This window comes from Danio rerio, chromosome 22, assembly GCF_049306965.1.
Source record: "Danio rerio strain Tuebingen ecotype United States chromosome 22, GRCz12tu, whole genome shotgun sequence".
NCBI classification, from domain to species: domain Eukaryota; kingdom Metazoa; phylum Chordata; class Actinopteri; order Cypriniformes; family Danionidae; genus Danio; species Danio rerio.
In genome coordinates, this window is record NC_133197.1 from 3306753 (window position 1) to 3330163 (window position 23411).

A 23411-nucleotide genomic window follows, 5' to 3' on the forward strand; every position below is an offset into this window, starting at 1 on the left:
CCCCCTCTAACATCGGTACTTTTAAATTTACTTTGTATCGTATTTGTATTTTATGCTTTATTTTATGTAGATTTCTTCTTTGTCCATTATTATATATTATATATTATTTTATTTTTTATTAACATAAGTAACAGGGAATACATTCATTTATTTATTTTCTTTTCTGCTTATTCCCTTTATTAATCTGGGGTTGCCACAGCGGAATGAACTGCCAACTTATCCAGCATATGTTTTACGCAACGGATGCCCTTCCAGCTGCAACCCATCTCTGGGAAACATCCACACACACTATTGACAATTTAGCCTACCAAATTCACCTGAACCACATGTCTTTGGAGCACCCGGAGGAAACCCACGCAAACACAGGGAGAACATGCAAACTCCACACAGAAACGCCAACTGACCCTGCTGAGGCTCGAACCAGTGACCTTCTTGCTGTGAGGCGACAGCACTACCTACTGCACCAACAAGGAAAACAAAAAACATTAAATTGTGCTAACATTGTGTGACCTCAATACTAATGACATATTCATTGTACATTTAGTAACAATAATACAAGGGATAAGGGAAAAAATACATGATAGGAAAACTATTATTTAAAAAAAACTGAATAAAAAAATGTGTGTGTGTGTGTTGTGTGTAAACCTCTTCAGCAGAACACAGGTCTTTAATGAACCTAAAAGAGCACATGTCACTCGGCTGCTCATCCGTTTGCACTGGCTGCCAGTTGCTGCTCGCATCAAATTCAAAGCTCTGATGTTTGCTTACAAAGCGACTTCTGGCTTTGCTCCTTCTTATCTGCTCTCACTTCTGCAGATGTATGTGTCCTCCAGAAACTTACGTTCTGTGAATGAACGTCGCCTCGTGGTTCCATCCCAAAGAGAGAAGAAATCACTTTCCCGAACTCTCGCATTCAATCTGCCCAGCTGGTGCAATGAACTCCCTAACTGCATCAGACCGGCAGAGTCACTCGCTGTCTTTAAGAAACCACTAAAAACTCAACTATTTAGTCTCCACTTTCCTTACTAATCTGCAATTGCCTCTTTGGCTCCACCGCTAACTGTACTAAAAAAAAATTACATTACTAATGCTTTGCTTCTTACACTTTACACACCTGAAACTTGCCTACAGCACTTATTTATCTCTGAACTTACTTATAGTTGTGTAAATTGCTTCCTTGTCCTCATATGTAAGTCGCTTTGGATAAAAGCGTCTGCTAAATGACTAAATGTAAATGTACTTTAAGCTTTTGAAAGATCCTTCACATATTTTTATTTTTTAAGTTTTTAATTTTTTTAAACTTAATGCAACAGGAACAAGACTTATTACATTTCACATAGTTTCTGAAAAAGAGAATATATATATATATATATATATATATATATATATATATATATATATATATATATATATATATTTTTTTTTTTTTTTTTTTTTTTTTTTTTTTTTTTTTTGAAAAAAAGTAAATTACATTTGCATGAAACTGAATGTTTTCAGAGCAGTACATGTTTCAGTGCTTTTTTCTTATGTATATGGTATTTTCCTGACAGCATAAACAAATTATAAATACATTGTCCTTTACAGTTCAAGTTCTCATTAGATGCTTCACAGCAGTGTGAAGTCTGGCAGAGTGACGTCATCTCCCGGCGCCGCGGAAATACACGTGTGTGGCTCCGGTCTCCAGCGCGACACGGCGAAAAGTGTCCAAATACAGCGAAGAAACTCGTAATTTACCAGAGAAACCATGGGTAAAAAACTGAAAGTCGGAAAAACCCGAAAGGACAAATTCTACCATCTCGCCAAAGAAACGGGTGAGTCGCGAAAACACGAACATTGTCGTGCATGTGCTTTAAATCACGAGTCTGCGTGTTGTCAGCTTGTTTACGCTACTCTTAAATGTGATATCGAGCGCATTTGATGTCATGTAACTTTATTTTTGACTATAAAGCAATGTTATTTTAATGATTTACGAAAGGATTAACTGACGATTTAATAATTCCGTGTGTTATTTTATAATAATTCAACGCCCGGAGTGCATTATTCGGCTCATAGCCACTGCTCAGATGTTGTATTTCAGACATCTGTCAGGGTTTTGTCCTCTAACTGCTCCTGTGTGAAGCACTAGTTTCTTCCACATCTCATCCGAAGCCTTCTGTTGTGTTTTGATGTGACTTTTGACTGTTGTAGCTGTGAAATAACACAAATCATTCAGCGTAGTAATATGGAGATTTAATGCGCTCAAAACCTGTCGGAACTACTTTAACTGTAAGTTTATATGAAAATAATGGCATGCCAGAGTGCTCATCATCCAATCAGAATCAAGCACAGCACTGAGCATAAGTAAAGTACTTTTAAGGTAAGTCATTTCATTTGGTGGCCGTCCTTTGAAACACCTCTCGGGCGTTTTATCTGAATGGGGAAACTTCACAACTTTTTCAAAACTTCAAATTCTCCAAAACTGTTTGTCAAGCTTACAATTACATTACATATTTGGAATCACCGATAAAATTAAACAACAACTGTCTCATAAGTTTTGTTTCTAAATGTTCAAATGAAACAAAATTGGCATTTTTTTTTTAAGGTTGCCCGAGCTAACATGCATACACACTTGAAAGAAACGAGATCACGACACCAACCTCATTAAGGCCCCTCTGCATATTATCATCCTCTGGATAATGATCGTCTGATCTCGCTGCTCTTCTGAAGTTATTCGCAACCTTTTCTTGATGGCGAATCTCCTCAAGTAATGACAGCGACTAGTTTACAAGTTTGTGGGCGTTTGATTAGATGATGTCATGTGATGTGTGCTTGACAGGAGGGACTGTACCTCACGTTTGTTTCATATATATTACAAAACCAGAAACCGGTTGTTTTCGAGTGCACTTGGTAGGGTTGTAACGGTATGAATTTTTCACGGTATGATAATTGTCTAAAACAATACCACGGTTTGACGGTTTCGCGGTATACGGTATGTTACAAATGTTACAAAATAACAGAACAGTGAAGCAAATTTGACTTTTTCCAAATAATATATTTTTAGTTACTATAAACAACACCACTTACAATGAACAAATAAAAAAATAAGAAAATAATAAATAATGTGTCAAAGTCCAAATAAAGTCCAAATAAACATGGTGCAAATCCTCAGTAAAAAATAGATATAAATATTTACTATACTATAAATAGTTACATAACGAAACTAGATTCAATATGGAACATCCTTAGGTTTTATGTGCCAGCATGGATATGGTTGTCTGTGGATATGGATTTGGATATGGTTGTCTGCAATGCAGACAAACAGCTGCACCTTCATTTGCGTCTTTTGAAAACAGCAAGAGCAGCAGTTCGTCTTTGCTGTGTCACTGTTTTGTCATGTTTCTGTGCTGCTGTGCATGCAAAAGTACTTAGTATGAGAATTATTTCATGCAAAACTTTTTTTTTGCGTTTTATTTAGCCGCGCATAAATGTATGCCTATCTCTCATTCCGTGTTGTACAAAAAGCTTGGTCCACAAACAAAAGCGAAACCTATGCTTATTGGTTGTGATATAGCGAGTTTGAACCAATCTGGGCATGGAGGAGGGACAATGCATCAATGTATCATGTCTGGTTTGTCCGGAGACACAGTGACGAGCGTTTCTTTGTCAAATCAGCGTTGTCAAATTTTGATGACGTAACCACACTGATTCCGGAGCCTCTGAAAGTCCGCGAATGTTATGTGATACAGCACTGGAAAGCTGAGATTCTCTTCTTTATGCCAATCTTTGAATTGTATGAATGGGATCAGCGGATCAAAAGTTATTAAACATTTAAGAGCAATACTTATTTTTAGCCGCGGGCGGCTGTCTCTGTCTTTAAGGGTTAAAACCGTTGATATGCAATTGTTCATGGTATGATAATCGTGCACGTTCAAATCGTGGTAAACCGTCATACCGGTATATTGTTACAACCCTAGCACTTGGTTAATGTAAATAAACACATTTCAAGCTTTACTTTGATATAGTTCTTATGTCTGTGAAGCAAGTATTCGCTGACATTCCAACGCATTTGTTGACTATAACGATCGATGATTGGATCCTGTACTAGTAGGTGAGACTTCATTGACTTGCACTTTCCCCCATTCCAAACTATACAAGTGACACATGTTGTGTATTCTACCGTCTTTGGTATAAGTAAGGTATTATTGACGATGAGCCATTAAATTATAAGGAAATAATGTATACCTAAAGTGTGATATGAAGCTGTAATGCGCTCAAAACCTGCCGGAACTACTTCACCTGTGCGTTTATCTGAAAATAGCGAGTTCTCATCAACCAATCAGTATCAAGCATTTAACAGCACTGTGGTGTAATGAGTATTTGTCTTGTGTTTGTTGTGTGTGTGTGTTTTAGGTTATCGCTCCCGGTCGTCATTTAAACTCATCCAGCTCAATCGGAAGTTCCAGTTTCTCCAGAAAGCTCGAGCTCTGGTGGATCTGTGCGCCGCTCCCGGAGGATGGTGAGGAAAAACATGATGGTTAACAGTATACCAGTGTTCTGGAAAGTTACTTTTAAAAGTAATGCAGCATCACAATCGTCCATTACTACTTTTCAGATCGTTTTTACTGGCTCGGAGTCTCCTCGGCTAAACAAATCTTTGTTTGAGTCATTTTGTTTTCTTCGCTCGGTTATATTATTAAAATGTTACGAGTTGCTTCCAGATACATTTACAGCTAACTCAAACGTTAATCGCATGGTGGCTCAGTGGTTAGCACTGTCGCCTTACAGCAAGAAGGTCGCTGGTTCGAGCCTCAGCTGAGCCAATTGGCATTTCTGTGTGGAGTTTGCATGTTCTCCCCATGTTAGCGTGCTACGGTTTCCCCCACAGTCCAAACACATGCACTATAGGTGATCTAACTTGGCCGTAGTGTAAGAGTGTGTGACTGGGTTGTGGCTGGAAGGGCATCCTTTATGTAAAACATATGCTGGAATAGTTGGCGGTTCATTCCACTGTGGTGACCCCTGATGAATAAAGGAACTAAGCTGAAGGAGAATGAATGAATGAATGTTGACTGTGTTTTGTCTCTGATTAGCTAGCTCTTCTGACAGGTCTACTTTAGGCTTGGCCGGTAATACGATACATTACTAGTTACATGGGAAAAGTAATCAGATTACATTTGTAATGCATTTCCTCCAATATTGTGCATGATTAACCTGTTTTTCTCCTTCATTCAGGCTCCAGGTGGCCTCTAAGTTCATGCCGGTGTCCAGTCTCGTCATAGGTGAGTCTTCTCAGTTGCCCGCGGGGTATTAAAATGCATTAAAAGTCAGTTTAGAGAAATTTAAGAGCATTGAAAAGTCTTAAATACTGTTTTACAAGGTATTAAATTATGTTTCTTTATGCTTAAGCTTGCCTAAATTTAATCTGCGAATGATGGGATGCTGTGGAGTTAATAAAATCAATAAAATCCTGCTGGATTTGACATCACACTGCTTAGTTTACTTCGGTAACCAAACCAACACTGTTATTCCTGCTGATCTACAGGCGCCCCCTGCTGGATTAGCGTTTTATTCAGTATTTGAATCTTTTAGATCAGTGTTTCTCAACCACATTCCTGCAGGGCCACCAACACTGCAGGTTTTTTATCTCTCCTTTGTCTGTCACGGCCATTACACATCTCTTTCAGTCTCTGCTAATGAGCTGATAATCTGAATCAGGCGTGTTTGGAAAACGTGCCGAGCTGATGGTCCTCCAGGAATGTGGTTGAGAAACACTGTTTCAGATGACTGTTTAGTTTCTTACAATCAGTATTTAGAAGTTAAAATGTCACCATCATTTCTGGTTGAAACATAAAGTGACGATGAGGTCTTAAAATGTGTGGGAAGAGTCTTAAAGGGGAGCTATTATGTAAAAGTCACTTTTATAAGGGGGTTAAACACAGTTGTGTGTCAGCGGTGTGTGAATATAACCAGCTTCTAAAGGTAAACATTAATTAAATATATATTTTTATAATCAGACTTGATGAAAACAGTTTGTATGATGTCATCAGGGTGGAAAGCCCCGCCCACTAGTGACCAGTTCTTAGTGAGATGCATATGTCTACCATTAGAGTGTGAAAATCTGTAGCACACGGCATCTGTAGCTCCGCCCTATTCTGAAAAAGAGCACTATCTCACTTGCATTTAAAGCGACAGTCACCAAAATGCCACAATTAGGATCAAAGCCTAACTGGGTATGTTTTAGAGAGGTATACAACATTATCTGTGTAATATGTTGAGCTGAAATTACACACACACACACACACACACACACACACACACACACACACTCTCTAGGGACACCAAATACTTATTTTAGATCATGTAAAAAGGGATATAATAGCGTTCCTTTAAGACGGGTATTGAGTTTGACTGTCTGATTCCTCTATGTACACCCTGTGGCTGTTTGTGTATGAGATTTCAGTGTTTTTCATGCTGTTGTTTTAGGAGTGGATCTGGTGCCCATTAAACCCATCCCGAATGTGGTCACTCTTCAGGAGGACATCACCACTGAGAAATGCAGACAGGTGATGAGCTTGAATGTTATAAGAGGCTGAAAATGCAGACTCGTGTCACATAAATAATATAACACTGAATGAGTTTGACTGAACAAATGGAAAGAAGGTTTCATTCTGATCAAGGTGGGATAAGTGAATAGAGCTGCGTGATATGGCAAAAAATTATCACAATTGTTTTCATATCAGTCTATATCAATATTTATCACGATAACTTTTTCATATCAGTCGATATCGATATTTATCATGATAATTTTTTCCATATCAGTCGATATCGATATTTATCACGATAATTCTTTTTGTATTAGTTGATATCGATATTTGTCACGATACTTTTTTCATATCAGTCGATATCGATATTTATCACAATCATTTTTTTCATATCAGTCTATTGATATATATATATATATATATATATATATATATATATATATATATATATATATATATATATATATATATATATAATGATTATTTTTTCCTGTCAGTCGATATCGATATTTATCACGGTTATTTTTTCATATCGGTCGATATCGATATTTATCACGATTATTTTTTCATATCGGTCGATATCAATATTTATCACGGTACTTTTTTCATATCTGTCGATATCGATATTTATTACGATAATTTTTCCATATCGGTCTATCAATATTTATCACAAAAATGTTTCATATCAGTCAATATCGATATTTGTCACGATAATTATTTTCATATCAGCCGATATCGCTATTTATCACAATAATTTTTTCATATCGGTCGAAATCGATATTTATCACAATAATTTTTTCATATCAGCCAATATCGATATTTATCACTATAAACCTAAAATCTTTATATCTATCAATTTTATAAGATTTTCAGCACGCCAGTAATAATAAAACAATAATAAACAAAAGAACAATCTTAATTCAGCATTTACTGTTCAAGTTTTCAACAACCAAAGACATTACAAGGTATGGGATATTATTGTTCAACATCAGAAAAAAAATAATAAAACCGGTTTGGAACAAGTTAATGGTCACAGAATTTTCAGTTTTGTATGAACTCGCCTTTTAATGGTGAGTATGGTAAATTTAGGGTGAAATATACTTTAATTTATTTTATTTAGGGATGCTAACGATTTCTTAATGATCAACTACTGACTGTCGATAACAATTTAATCGATAGACCTTATCGATGACTGATTAAGCATGGACGTAAAGGTTTAGTTATGCCCTGCGCTGTGAGACGCATCCACGCTTTACATAGTCCAGTGTGCATTTAACCTTACTTATGCATTCACCCTCCTGACATCACATATTGCGGGACGCGTGAAACCCTGTTATGCGCAGATGTCCGTTATATCTGCAGGTGTTTTAACAAAATTTGTCTGACAGACTGGCACGAATAGGCCTATGCAGACTCTCATTTTACAAATCGCGCATCACAATGAAAACATGCGGGGAGCCTCTCCATTTACACAGTGAGCTTATGAGCTCTATCATCCTTCAGACCGAGTTTATTCTTCAGAGGTAATCTAATAATACTATAAGTGCTGCGAATAGCCTGTAAAGACTGTCCAGCTCATGCTGCTCAGACAGCGCTTAGTTTATGAATGAAATTGAAAATTGTTTGATGGATTGTTTTGCCGCTAAAGCATATTATCTATAGCGGACTCATAAGGCACGGCTTTCGAAAATGATGACATGAGACTCTGCTGGGTAGCTGCGCTGGTTTACTAGCACTTGTTTGGGTCTGTAATTCCTTAGCATCTTCATAACGGTGGTATTGTTTTAAACGATGAGACTGGTTTGTGGTGTTGCCTGCTTTTGATGACACGAGTCGCCTTGCTCTGTTTTGTGTCGGATTGCAGAAAACTAAGTAGCTCAAGACTACTGAAGTCTAGTGACGTTTCTCGTCAATGTCTGTGACCTTTTTTTACCTTATTTTTTATTACTCCTTCAAGTGCAACAAACACTGTGTGGCTGTAAACTTGTGTACTGCGTGCAGCACATGGAAGGGCAGGCTGCAAAATGCCTGTGCAGCATTACGCATAGTGCGTAAATATTATCGAGCAATTATCGAACTGTCATTATCGTTTTATCGAAAAAATTATATATCGTGATAATTATCGATATCGAACTATCGTCCAGCACTATGAGTGAATATTAAACCGTAAAAACACTCTTTTAATCTGACATCTGGACTAATTACATCATTATTAGTCAGTGTTTTAATATAAAAGGCATTTGATTGGGGATGAAAGTGGCTCTGTTTGTTCATAAACTTTTTTTTTTTATCCATCAGGCTCTGAGAAAGGAGCTGCAGACGTGGAAGGTGGACGTGGTTCTCAATGACGGTGCGCCGAATGTTGGTGCAAACTGGCAACACGATGCTTTCTCTCAAGCCAACCTGACGCTGATGGCTCTGAAGCTGGCCTGCGAGTTCCTGGCGAAGGGCGGCACGTTTATCACCAAAGTTTTCCGCTCCAAAGATTACCAGCCGCTCATGTGGATCTTCCAGCAGTTCTTCAAGAAAGTCCAAGCCACCAAACCTCAGGCCTCCAGGAACGAGTCCGCTGAGATCTTCGTCGTCTGCCAAGGTAAAGCTAGCTGTCATTTCTTTTTGTTTGTTTGTTTGTTTGATTTATTTTCTACATTTAATATACTTAAAGGTTTCTAAATGTATCTTAACTCATCTACACAATTCAGTGTGGTTTAATTAATTAATTTTTTTGTCATTTTCTTTCTTTTGTTTCTTTTATTTGATTTTTTTGTTCTGTCTGCTATTTGCACATTCATTTCAGAATTCAGTCTTACATTTGTATAATGGTCTTGTTAGTATTTTGTTCTGGTGTGGTTTAATGTTTTATTGTGTCTAATCGTATACAAAATAAAAGTTTGTATTTACATAACATGTGCATGTACTTTGTATATTTATGTATATATTAATGCACACAGTCATATGTGCTTTTTATTTAATTTATTTGTTTATATGTGTGTAGAATGTATTTTTTAATTTTATCAAACTATCCATTATTCTTTAATTTTTTGTATCTTTCTTTTCTATATTTCGCTTTGATGTTAAATTATATATCATATAAATATGACATTTATATTATACTTTCACTTTCTGATTCTATATAGAATCTATGTAGTAATATTTTGTCATTTCATCAAGTTCCAAGCATGATTTAAACTCTTTTTTTGAAATTTTATTTATTTATTTAGTTTTTCTTCTTTCTTTCAGGTTTTTTGGCGCCGGATAAAATTGACAACAAATTCTTCGACCCCAAACATGCCTTTAAAGAGGTGGATGTGCAAGTGAAGACCGTCAAAGAGCTGGTTAACAAGAAGAAGCCCAAGGTATGTCTCGCATTCTTTTTCCACGATATATATATATATATATATATATATATATATATATATATATATATATATATATATATATATATATATATATATAAAATGAATATTGAAAAGTAGTAGTTATATTTCTTTTAATTACTTTGCATATATTTTGCATTTTCTTATTATTCTTACCTATACACTACCTGACAAAAGTCTTGTCATCAATCCCAGTTGTAAGAGCAACAAATAATAACTTGACTTCTAGTAGATCATTTGGAAAAGTGGTGGATTTCTCTGATAAATCATTTGTTGATCTGCATCCCAATTATCACAAATACTGCTGAAGACCTACTGGAACCAGCATGGAGCCAAGATTCTCATAGAAATTAGTCAAGTTTGGTGAAGGAAAAGTCATGGTTTGGGGTTACATTCAGTATGGGGAGAGATCTGCAACATCAACAGCCTGAGGTATCAAGACATTTGTGCTGCCCATTACATTACAAACCACAGGAGAGGGACAATTCTCCAGCAGGATAGCGCTCCTCATACTTCAGCCTCCACATCAAAGCTCCTGAAAGCAGAGAAGTTCAAGCTGCTCTGAGATTGGCCAGCCCAGTCACCAGTAATGAACATTATTGAGCATGTCTGGGGTAAAATGGAGGAGGAGGCGTTGAAGATGAACACAAAGAGTCTTGATGAGCTCTGGGAGTCCTGCAAGAACGCTTTCTTTGCCATTCCAGATGACTCCAGAGTGATTTGAGTCCTTGCAGAGATGTATGGATGCAGTCCTCCAAGCTCATGATGGATTCAGACACAATATTCATTCTGTTTCAATATCAATAATGATAGCTGTTTTAACATTAACTTGTGATTGAGTTGCCTCTTGTTACAGTTCTGAAATAGTTTGATAATAAGGGCAATGTTCGTGGGCCAATGACATGACCACAACACCATCAATACACAGTATTTCAACCTTTTAATTTAAAGTATAGTGCACCCAAAAATGAATATTCTGTCATCATTTACTCCCTTTTAGACTGGTTCCAAACCTGTTTGACTGACTTTCATCTGTTGAACACATGAGAAGATATTTTGAAAAATGTTGGAAACCTGTAACCATTGACTCCCATAGTGTTTTGTTTTCCTACTATGAACGGCAATGGTTACAGGTTTCCAACATTTTTCAAAGTATCTTCTTTTGTGTTCAAGGTTTAAAACTATTCTTGGGAGAGTAAATAGTTAATAAATTAGAAATTTTGGGTGAATTCTCTCTTTAATTACTAAAAAATGATGGGAATTACTGGAAACTAGATACTTTTACTAAGCTGACTTTGTTCTGAAGTTGTTAAGCTGATTATGTAAATTAGCTGTGAAACGGCCAAGCTTCATCTCTGTGTGTGTGTGTGTGTGTTTCTGTTTCAGGCTGAAGGCTACAGTGATGGCGATCTCACTCTCTACCACAAGTTCACCATCACTGAATTCCTGAAGGCGGAAAACCCTGTGGATTTCCTGAGCAAAGCCAACGAAGTATGCTGACAAAATCAAACCACCTTCAGCTGTATGCATGATCCAGCATGTGTTTCTGCTCCTGATCTGTGTGTGTGTGTGTGTGTGTCCTCAGATCACGTTTGATGACCCGCTGCTGGAGTCTCACCCCCTGACGTCCGCTGAGATCAGAGAGTGCTGCTCAGATGTGAAAGTTCTGGGGCGTAAGGAGCTGCGGTGAGTCTCTGAGGCTTTTTATTCTGCATTTAGACCGTTTCATGTCTACACGACAGTTTCAGAGTGATCTGCATTGATATGTATGGGAAAATTGGCGAAAGTGCTGTACTGAGTATGCCAGGATGGTATTGAGCAGTGTGACCTTGTTAGTAAACCGAAGTGGTGACGTTTTGGCTCTTCTTGCTTAAAATTTTTTGTCTTTATTTTAGTCCAAATATCTAAAAGTTCTTAAATCAGGACACATTTATTGGAAAATGTTACAACCCCTGGGCAGTCTAGGGAAGTGGGGTTGCACACTTGATCAAGGATTTTGTTCAAACAAACACTCAAAGAAAATTGAACTCAAAGTAATGACCACATACAAGAATTGCTGTGCAAATAAAGTGATTTATTACAAGTGGTGATAAGTGAAGCAGTGAGTGAGCTATTTACAATATTTACAATTCACAACCAAAACAAAAACATAAATTAGAAAGACTGGCTATGGGTGGCGCTAAAGCAAAGAAACAATCAAAACCAAACAGTCTTACTAATATCAAATCCCCGCTAATCTAGTCTAATAAACAAAAATGTGAAAAATAAATCTTCAACGTCCAAGACGTCTTACCTAAACTACACTAACTATCCACTTAACCAAAAATACACAGGTTGGCGCTCACCCCCTTCCCTAGTGTATCTCTACACAGTTGAACTCCTATGTGTTAAAATGTATGTCACGTGACCTACTTACCTACCAGTCTTTCTACCAAACCTCTGTAGGGAAACATGAGGAAAGGGAATGAATGATTACACAGGTAAGAACAGACAGTGACTATACCAAAATAACAACACAGTGTAAATAAAGGATAAGACAGACAATATATCACAACAAAACTTAACAAAATGGGGATATAAACACAGGTTCAATCAAGCGAGCAAACAAGCACAAAAACCAGTAACAAGGTGAGCCAAAAAAGACTCACAAACTGCTGGCAGACAAAAAATATATAGTGAGCTGGAGTAATCTAATTGGCTGAAACTGGAACAGAGTTGTCACAGAGGAACCAATCAGCATAAAGCAGTGTCAGGATTGGTTGCATCAATTGGATGTTAACCAGCCAATCAGGAACAGCAGTAAGCAAAAACAAGGAAGTGAACTGGAGTGGTAAAAAGAAAAACACAATGAGACATAGTAATACAACCATAAATAACCAATACGTGTTGGCACGTAACAGACAAAATATAAATAAAAATGTTGAAATTTGACTTCAGCGTTGTCTTTTTATTTATTCATTATTACTTTTTTAACTGTTTATTGTTGACGTTCTAAAATGTGACTTTGTCATCAGGACATTGTTTGTTGTACCTCCAAAATGCACCACCTCCGCCATGCTGCCATTAGACAGAAGCTGGCAGTGCTTGCCCCGCCTCCAAGTTTCTCTAATTGGTCCACTGTTTTGGTACTAACAGTAATGAGCGCTACTGCGTATAAAAGTTTACATTCTTCTTTTATATTTTGCCCCACCTCTAAGTTCTTCTGATTGGTCCACTGCTTTGGTACAAACAGTGAGTGTCACTGCATGTTAAAGTTTTTTCTTTTTAACTTTTTTTTTTTTTTTTGTCTCTCGTTCTTTTTATCTTGCATTCCTTTATCTTGAATTCTTATCACCAAGTTTTTTTTTATCTCGAATTTTTAAAAATTATTTTGAGTTATTTTATTCCCCTTGTGTTCTTTTAACTTGGTGTTCTTTTAACCTGGCGTTCTTTAAACCTGGCGTTCTTTAAACCTGGCGTTCTTTAAACCTGGCGTTCTTTAAACCTGGCGTTCTTTTAACCTGGCGTTCTTTAAACCTGGCGTTCTTTAAACCTGGCGTTCTTTAAACCTGGCGTTCTTTAAACCTGGCGTTCTTTTAACCTGGCGTTCTTTAAACCTGGCGTTCTTTAAACCTGGCGTTCTTTAAACCTGGCGTTCTTTAAACCTGGCGTTCTTTAAACCTGGCGTTCTTTAAACCTGGCGTTCTTTAAACCTGGCGTTCTTTAAACCTCGCGTTCTTTTAACCTGGCGTTCTTTAAACCTGGCGTTCTTTAAACCTGGCGTTCTTTTAACCTGGCGTTCTTTTAACCTGGCGTTCTTTTAACCTGGCGTTCTTTAAACCTGGCGTTCTTTTAACCTGGCGTTCTTTTAACCTGGCGTTCTTTTAACCTGGCGTTCTTTAAACCTGGCGTTCTTTAAACCTGGCGTTCTTTAAACCTGGCGTTCTTTTAACCTGGCGTTCTTTAAACCTGGCGTTCTTTTAACCTGGCGTTCTTTAAACCTGGCGTTCTTTAAACCTGGCGTTCTTTAAACCTGGCGTTCTTTTAACCTGGCGTTCTTTAAACCTGGCGCTCTTTAAACCTGGCGTTCTTTAAACCTGGCGTTCTTTAAACCTGGCGTTCTTTTAACCTGGCGTTCTCTTAACCTGGCGTTCTCTTAACCTGGCGTTCTTTAAACCTGGCGTTCTTCTAACCTCATGTTCTTTTTACCTCAAGTTACTTTAACCTGGTGTTCTTTTTACACTGTGTTCTTTTTACCTCATGTTCTTTTCACCTTGTGTACTTTACCTTGTGTTCTTTTTATCTCGTTCTTTTTATCTCGAGTTCTTTTTACCTTGTTCTTTTAATCTTGTGTTCTTTTTACGGTGAGTTCTTTATACCTCGAGTTCTTATTTTGAGTTTTTTAACCTTGTGTTCTTTTTATCTTTATTTTCCCCTCTATCTCGTGCTTTTTTTTTTTTTTACTGCAAGTTCTTGTCTCGGGTTCTTTTTACCTCGTGTTCTTTTATCTTGCGTTCTTTTTTCCTCTAGTTCTTTTTACCTTGCATTTTTTTACCTGTAGTTCTTATCTCGTGCTCTTTTTACCTCGTGTTCTTTCTACCTCTTGTTATTTTTATCTTTTGTTCTTTTTACCTCGTCTTGTCTTTATCTCGAGTTGTATTTGTATAAGTTTTTTTTTATCTGAGTTCTTTTTATCCCCTGTTCTCTTATCTTGAGTTCTTTTATCTTTTGCCCCGCCTCCCAAGTTCTTTTAATTAGTCCACTGCTTTGGTACAAACAGTAATGAGCGCCTCTAAAAGTTTTTAAATAAAAGTTTGTTTATCCTGACACAGCGTCTTAACAATGCAGCACTTCAAAAGACTGAATACATTTAAAACTGCTTCTATCACATTTGTTTATTTATATTTTTTGAAAATTATATGATATACAAGTTAATATGTTATTCCAAAATAAACATAAAATTGACTTTAACTTTGAGAAGTTGAAATGCATAAAATCTAGCGTTTTTTGAGGCCTATAAAAATCCAAGCCGACTAAAATATAAAAAGTCCGATCCATAGTCTTTTTCACTTGCAATCATTAAAGACATTTAAAAACAAATCAGATGCTAAAAGCCAGAATTCTGGCTTTTTGATTGTTGCATCTATAAGGACGACCATATATGAAGAGCTGAATTCTGATTGGTTGTGGTGTTGTTGTTGTTGTTAGTCTGCTGTTGTCATGGAGATCCAAGCTGAGGAAGTTCCTAGCGAAAAAGCTGCGACAGGAAGCCAAACAACTCGATCAGGAAGCGAGGTAAGCAATCGTAACAGTTTGCTTGATGCGTAATTATTTATGCACGTTTAATTATCAACTGTTTATTTTTAATGGGTGTTCAGCTCGGATGATGAGCAGAGTGACACCGATGAGAAGGAGAGCAAGAAGAAGAAGTCAGAAGAGAAGAAAGAGGAGGAAGATGAAGACGAGGCGATGGAGAAAAAGCTGACAGAGCTGAAAGCAGAAGAGTTTGCTGAGCTCAAACGGTACAGTTTTAGCATTTGATGATTATTTTGGTGTTATGTGAATTTTCTTTATTCTTTATTTCTACAGCGCCTTTTACAAGGTAGATTGTGTTAAAGCAGCTTAACATTGAAGTCCTAGTAAATTGAAACCACTTCAGGCCAGTTGTTACACTTGGAAGTTCTGTTTAGTTCAGTTAATGTTAATTAATTTATGTAAATGTCACAGCTGAAATGCTGAATTTACACGAGAAAACCCAACAATGCGCAATTTTACCAAAGAGTGTTGATATTTTTAAGCAATAAAACAAAATGGCCATAACAAGATGTATGGATGTGTGTTCTAGCGAAGATTTTATCCTGTTTTCACGTTATTTTAGGTGATTTTTTTTGTTGTTGTTGTTATTTTAGTTTTTTACTTTTTTTTATAAACTAATAAACAATAGATTTATAATAATAATAATAAATAATAGATAAAAAATACAAATATGCAAATTATATATTATATATACAAAATATATGAAAAAAATGACAAATAACAGATTTTTTATAAGCTTTTTTTATGAACTTACACATTGTTTATGGAATTAATAGATTTATATGAATAAATAATAAATAGAAAATGATAAATGGAAACCACAAATCTACTCTTCTTCTTCTTTGGCCTTAGTCCCTTACGCCCTATTCACACGGGGCGTCAGCGTCAACGCTTCCCATTCACTTTGAATGGGTGACGTCAGGCGTTGCCGAACTGCATTGTGGATCCGTCGGCGGCGCTTCAGAAGCGTTCCTCGCTGCAGAAGTTGGGACCAGCTCAACTTTTCAAGCGCCGACGGAAGCGTCAGCCAATCAGATCGCTGTATGCAAATACACCAGCTCAGACAGTGGCCTATTGCTGACTGAATTTCATTGGCTGACGCTTCTATGACGATCGTTTCAGCTCCAACTTCAGACACGCCCTCTGTCAAGCGTTGATGCTGAAGCCCCGTGTGAATAGGGCGTTATGGTTGCGGGGTTGGCTCTTTGGAACAAGTCCTCCATTTAGACTTGTCCATGTGATAAGGACTTTTTTACACCTTCCGGCCGGCCTGTCGTCTGGGCCTGTCACCCTCATACACTCAAACACTCACACACTCATACACTATGGACAATTTAGTCTACCCAATTCACCTGCACCATGTCTTTGGACTGTGGGGGAAACCGGAGCTCCTGGAGGAAACCCACGCGAACGCAGGGAGAACATGCAAACTCCACACAGAAATGCCAACTGAGTCGAGGTTCGGCCCAGCAATCTTCTTGCTGCGAGGTGACAGCACTACCTACTGCGCCAATGCTTCGCCCTAGAAAATAAAATCTACTAAACAAATAATATACGACAAATGATGACAAATAACAGATTTTAAATGAAAGCTCTCGCTCGGCCCTTGGTCTAACCCACACTGGTCACAGCTACCAAGCCGACCAATCACAGAGCTTGTGTTACGCAACGTTGCGAGGTGTTCGTACATTTTTTTTTGAGAGGTTTGTGTCAGCGTCAGCATCAGCCACGGCGAGAGCTATGCCACCCGAAAGCTGTGTCGGAGCATATGCATAATGCAGAAGTGTAAATCAGCCGTAAAGGCTCTATCTTGACCATCCAAACGCAAAGTGCAGGGCGCAAAAGCATTAAGGGCGTGTCAGAATCCGCTTTTGCTTTTTTAAGTACGGAAAAATCCGCTTTGCGCCGTGACGCATGGTCTAAAGCCTGGTTTATACTTCTGCGTCAAGTGACCGGCGCAACCAACGCGCTTAGCTGTGCATTTATACTTCTGCGCGCTGTCTCTGTTGGTCTGCATTAACACTTCAGAAACGCTAGTTGGCAGTGAGGTGTTAATGTTCCTCTGTGTCGAGTTTCTTCGCTGCTGTTTTGCTTTTCCTGAACACTTCCTGGATGTACAAGTGACTCAAACTCGCTTATTTTGAGGCAGGAACCGGCGGACGTGCAGCAACTTTAACTATGAGGTAAACACAAAACAAAACTTTCCATCCGGAGCTCCTTCACGGGACTCCACACTTGTAAACAATCGCTCCATTTGGGCTAACGCCGCTCGCGCGGCTCTCGGTCCCGCCCAGACTCGTCAGCGCTACAAAGCCGACCAATCACAGAGCTTACGCAACGCGTTGTTGCGACATGTAGTTACATTTTTTGAGAGGTGCATGTCAGCGACGCCTACGGCCATGGTGAAGGGCTATGCGTCAGCGCCGTAGCATACGCCGGTGTTTGATGCAGAAGTATAAATCAGCCTTAACAGGGTTGAGCTTATTCTCTTAATGAGTTATAGGTGTGTTTTGAGAATAAACCAATCAGAGCCTCATCTCCCATTCCCTGTAAGAGCCAGTTGCGCTGTGCCATAGAGCGCGAATGCATTTGCTATTTAAACTGCGTGCTGCAAAACGTCAAAACGACTCTTGCATCAGGCTGAAGCAACAATTGCCTTGCGCCGGGTGTAGGATAGGGCCCTAAGTGTGTGTACTGTGTATATATATTATGTATATATATATATATATATAAATACACACAGGCCAACATATATTTGTGGAAATGTTTATATATAATGTTAAATTAATTTATTTTTAAATCTAAAATGTGAAATGATAAAATAATATTAGCTAAAATTGTTGCATAATTTAGTTTATATATAGTTTCTGTGTGTGTGTGTGTGTGTGTGTGTGTGTGTGTGTGTGTGTATCCCATATGCATATCAAAAATATATAATACACAAATATTTTATCAAAACAAACTCGGATGTAATTAATCTTTGTTCAGCACTTATTTTTAGCTAGTAACAACATTAGCCTTTCATTTTTCACCAAATGTGTGTGTGTGTCTGTGTGTGTGTGATCAGGAAGAAGAAGAAGCTGCTGAAGGAGCGTCGTAAGCAGCGGGAGCGTGTGGAGCTGAAGATGGATCTTCCAGGAGTGTCGATCGCAGACGCTGGCGATTCCTCCATGTTCAGCCTCGGCAGCATCAGGAAGAGCCAGGCAAGAAAAGCACCGCATCCCAAATGACAAACTATACGGCAGTGGTCTGGACACAGACCTGGTGCAGTTGCAGTCTTCGCTGCATCCGATGCCCACACTTAACCCCACCCCTCACAGTGACGTCAATAGCTCCATTGAGCGCATTGTGTCTGACATTGCAAGTTCAAGACTTGCAGTTTCAGCTTGCGTAATCGAGGCTGCATCCAGATACTTTTGAACTATGCACTTTGTACTCACACACTCGACAGCATAGTGTATGAATGTAGTGTCGTCCCAATTGGAACACTAATGATTTTACTAACCGGAAATTCAAACCACATCCAGACCACATTTGACGGTTGCCAAATTGCCGAATAAATGCGCAAACTACCAAATAATAATCGTAATAACCACGTTCACCACCAGGAGGCGGTATAATCACTTATGCAGGAGAATTGCTTTCACAATCCAAAATAAATTAAGTAATCAAAGGTCAGCACCCCATTGCTGCACCCTGTTAATCTGTAGCCCCTCCCCTTCACTAGCAGCTCCGCCCCTTTTACTACGTGAGCAAAGCTGTGACCGCTGCTTATATTGTTTATACTACAAAGTGGCGCAGAATAGTGCAGAAACTCTGATCCTGCTCACCCTGACTCTCTCTCTGTGTGTGTCTGTCTGTCTGTGTGCGTGTGTGTGTGTGTTGTCCTGCAGGGTCTGCATCAGCTGGCTCAGGGTGATATGTCTGCAGCAGACGCTCTGCTGGAGGATGACGAGCAGGAGGATGTTCATCTGTCTGATGAAGAGCAGGAGGACGAGCGCATGTCTCTGGCCTCAGACCTGGACTCTGATGACCTGCAGGAGATCCAGCAGAAGGAGGAGCAGATGCTCAAAAACAAGCCCAAGAAGAAGAAGAAGTACGGCTCCGCTGCAGTTTCTCTTTGAAAACATTAACAGTTCATATGAAACTACGTTTATAAATAAAATTGATGTGTTTGTGTGCAGAGTGTCGTTTGAGCAGCAGGATGATGGTGACGAGGACAATAAAAACGAATTGCTTGTCGAGCTTGAAGGAAAAGACGAGAGGAAGGAGCGCGAGACCAGCATGTGGTTCAGCAAGGTGAGAATCTGTACCGCTATACTGGCTAAACAAACTCAGGATTGCTGAATTAGTTTCAGGCTAATTAAACCAAACAAGTGCAATCTGAACTTAATCAGAACATATCCTCAACATAATCAAAGCATAATCAGATCCAGAACATTAACCGAAAATAACTAGAACAACATAAGAACATAACCTGAAAATAATGAGAACATAATCACAACATAACATACACTGAACAAAACAAAACCTGAGTATAACCAGAACATAATCTGAACATCAAAACTTGATCAGATTCAGAAGATAACCAGAACATATCCTGAACATAATCAGAACCTAATTTGAACATAGTCAGAACATAACCAGAACACAACTTGAATATAACCTCAATATAATCTGATCATAACCTGAATATGATCAAAACATAACCTGATTATAATCAGAATATAACCTGAATCAAAATGTAATCTGAACATAACTTGAATGTATCCTGAATATAATCAGAATATAACCTAAACATAACCTGAATATGATCTGAACATAATCTGAATATAATCAGAACATTATCTAAACATACATGGAACATAATCTGAATATAATCAGAACATATCCTGAATATAACTAGAAGATCAAAACTTAATCATATTCATAACATAACTAGAATATAACCTGAAATTAATCAGAACATTACCTGAACATATTCAGAACATAATTTGACCATAATCTGAACATAACCTGAATATAATCAAAACATAACCTGAACATAATCAGAACATAACTTGGACATAGTCTGAACGTATGCTGGATGCAATCAGCAGATCAAAACATGATAAGATTCATAACATAATTAGAATATAACCTAAATATAATCAGAACATAATCAGAATCTAACCTAAACATAACCAAAAAATAACTGGAACATATACAAGAACATAGCCTGAATATAATCAGAACATTGTCTACACATAAATGGAACAAAATCTGAATATAATCAAAACATATCCTGAATATAACTAGAAGATCAAAACTTTATCAGATGCATAACATAATTAGAAAATAACCTGAATATAATCAGAACATAACCTGAACATAATTAGAACATAACTTGACCATGATCTAACATAACCTGAATATGATCAGAACATAACCGGTATAAAATCAGAACATAACGTATCCTGAATATAATCAGAATATAACCTGAACATAACCTGAATATGATCACAACATAACCTGAACATAATCAGAACATAACCTGTATAAAATCTGAATATAACTTGACCATAATCAGAACACAACCTGAACATAATCAGAACATAACCTGAACATAATCAGAACATAACCTGAACATAATCAGAACATAACCTGAACATAATCAAATATAACTTAAACATAATCAGATAATAATCTGAACATATCCTATTCTAGAGCATGTTAGCCATGCAGCATAATTTACCATGGTGACAAACAACATTTAGAGTCGAGTTGCCCTCATAGTAACGAATACCTAGGATTGATGCAAACTAAACTGAAACCTAGCTAGCTACCCTACAGTTCTGCAGTGGATCTGATGTTGTCATGTGTCTGCAGGATATCTTCGCTGAGCTCGATCTGAACGACGACACCGACGCCATGAACGAACTCAAGCAAACGCAGATCCTGCAGACCGGAAGAGGTAAAAAGAGGAAGGCACAGCAGGAGGAAGAGGCGGAGCCTAAGAAACCGGAACAGAAAGTGGCCACTCCCTCACAGGAAGTGAAGGAGGCTGAAGACAGCGACTCTGATGACAGCAGCGATGATGAGAGGTGACGATCATGTTAATGCTGCATGTGTTTGTGGTTTTCTGTGTTACCAATAAATATTAATGTGTGTGTTTTTGTTTTTATTACAGGGAGATTGCGCAAATGAAACAAGCGTCAGCGGCCGTCGGTACGAATGGAGCTGAAGAAAACGACAACATCCAAGTTATTCCAGTTGAAAAAACAAGTCAGTTCAGAGTTATATTACATTATATAATATATTATCCTGTGTTATAAATTTGAATATTTGTATATGTGTAAGACTGTGTGTATATATTATATATTCATTGAATTATAGTATATTTTTCCTATATTTGCATAAACGGTATATATAATGCTATCAGTTATATATCAGATGCTTTCTGCCAATGAAGTCTGTTGCTTTTGATTCTCTAAAGCAGTAGTTCCCAACCTTTTTTAGCCTCAGACCTCCTTTTCCCTCGAAAAATATTGTAAGCCCCCCCCCTCCACATTTAATGATAATACCGCTCGTAAAAGTTTGCAGCAGTAATGACAAAAAATGTTGTTTTCAAACAAACGGTATGTTTATTTCTATATGTTTGTGCACAAATAATAGCCTGATGTAAAATATAAAGCAAAACATCGGTCGGCCATTTGTAACTGAAACGTGTAAGTCTTAGACCCTTCGCTAAGCCCCGCCCTCCTTAGTTACTGTTGCTATGCCTGTCAAGCTTTTGTGCCTGGCACAGCTTTTACAATGTGTGCGCGCCGGTGTCAGACATTGACAGGGAGATAATGTCATTGAGATATCCGAGAAAGCCAGACAAAAACGGACTGCACTATGCTTTATAGGGGTATATTCACCACATAATAGGCAACCGGTTAGAGAATAATTCAATCAAAATTGAAGCTAGCTTAGCCTAGCTGCCTCATGTTCCAACCATTCAACAGCTTAGCTCATGCTCCGCAGGAGAGGTGAAGCTTAAAAATAATCTAATAATAACTAATTAAACCTTGATTTCTCTGTATTTAGCCAAAAAGCCTGATAGATTAATTGTTGTGTAATGAAATATAGCGTTACTGACGAGGAAACGCGCATGGACAGTGCTTTTACATAGTTCATTCACAGAAAGAGCAGCCAGAAAGGGGAAACTGATGGATTTGTGCCGAATATTAGCATCATTGACCCATAAAAATCTACAGTAGGATAAATGACTGAAAAACAGGCTGCGGGTGATGTATATTGATCGCAGGTGCTCAGTTTGTGATCATATCTGGCTTTTGTTCTGTTGATTTGAAGCTTGAAATAGATGGAAATATGAAGTTCAGTAAAGTTAGCAACAGATTCGTATTTTCTGGATCAATAACTCATGTCATCTTGACCTATTCACTATTAATATGACGAAGTTACTAATGTTATGGCGAAGGCTTAAACGGAGCATTACTCACAATATCGAGCGGGGGGAAAAAAAAAGGAATAAGACAGCTGGGGAACATGACCTCTTAGGGTGAGAGGTGTGTGAGTTATTGCTGTCAGTCTATCACTGAATGTGCGAGGAATATCAAAAACAAAACCAATTTAGCTCTGCTCCTTTAGCGCCCTTTACACGGCTTGATCCACGCTGGCATTTCTCCTCTTGGGTTTTCGGTTTTGAAAAGGGAAAAAATCCCACCATCCCGTCCAAACTTTAAGGAGACCGGGTATCAGATTTGCACAATCCTTATGCACTCGCTCGAAAGCTTGACAGAGCCCCAGCGCGTAGCTACAGTTGCTAAGCCACGATTGGTGGGTGGCGGTTTTTGGGTGTGGCTTAGCTTAGGGTCAATTGGCCCTATTTGAAATTCAATAACAAAAATATCAGTATTCACACTGGTGTATAAGGGGAAAAATATTATAGGCTATTACAATTTACTACTTGTATGTTATTTGTTATGCTCTATTAAATAGTGTGAGGATTGCTGTAAGGCGAATCAGTGAGTCTTTTTTTTGTGGAGAACGGATTACAAATGTTTTTGGTCAGCTAGGGCTGTGGTCCTCAACCTGTTTATCACCGCAGAGCGGTCAACGCTTGACAATTTTACCGTAGGTTGCTAGGCGACCATTACCCGTTTTCTCAGAGGATGATAAGCTGAAAAAACGTTGCTGTCGCTCTGATACAAGTTTTATTTCTGGAGAAAAG

The 23411-nt window shown here is 38.1% G+C and overlaps 1 protein-coding gene across 2 annotated transcripts in view; it reads left to right on the plus strand.

Moving 5' to 3' along the window:
• Positions 1 to 1584: 1584 nt before the first annotated feature.
• The window catches only part of ftsj3 (FtsJ RNA 2'-O-methyltransferase 3), a 29386-nt gene continuing 7559 nt past the window's right edge, over positions 1585 to 23411 (plus strand). The window contains exons 1-15 of one of the 2 annotated variants that reach the window (NM_001305468.1): positions 1585 to 1811; positions 4390 to 4495; positions 5212 to 5258; positions 6463 to 6542; positions 8820 to 9114; positions 9762 to 9877; positions 11285 to 11389; positions 11484 to 11584; positions 15086 to 15172; positions 15256 to 15399; positions 18261 to 18396; positions 19087 to 19289; positions 19378 to 19492; positions 21062 to 21276; positions 21363 to 21457. In NM_001305468.1, the coding sequence (NP_001292397.1) occupies positions 1745 to 1811; positions 4390 to 4495; positions 5212 to 5258; positions 6463 to 6542; positions 8820 to 9114; positions 9762 to 9877; positions 11285 to 11389; positions 11484 to 11584; positions 15086 to 15172; positions 15256 to 15399; positions 18261 to 18396; positions 19087 to 19289; positions 19378 to 19492; positions 21062 to 21276; positions 21363 to 21457 (1912 nt within the window). In that variant the 5' untranslated portion in view covers positions 1585 to 1744. The remainder of the gene's footprint in view (positions 1812 to 4389; positions 4496 to 5211; positions 5259 to 6462; positions 6543 to 8819; positions 9115 to 9761; positions 9878 to 11284; positions 11390 to 11483; positions 11585 to 15085; positions 15173 to 15255; positions 15400 to 18260; positions 18397 to 19086; positions 19290 to 19377; positions 19493 to 21061; positions 21277 to 21362; positions 21458 to 23411) is intronic. The other variant, XM_073936288.1, reaches the window with a different exon arrangement.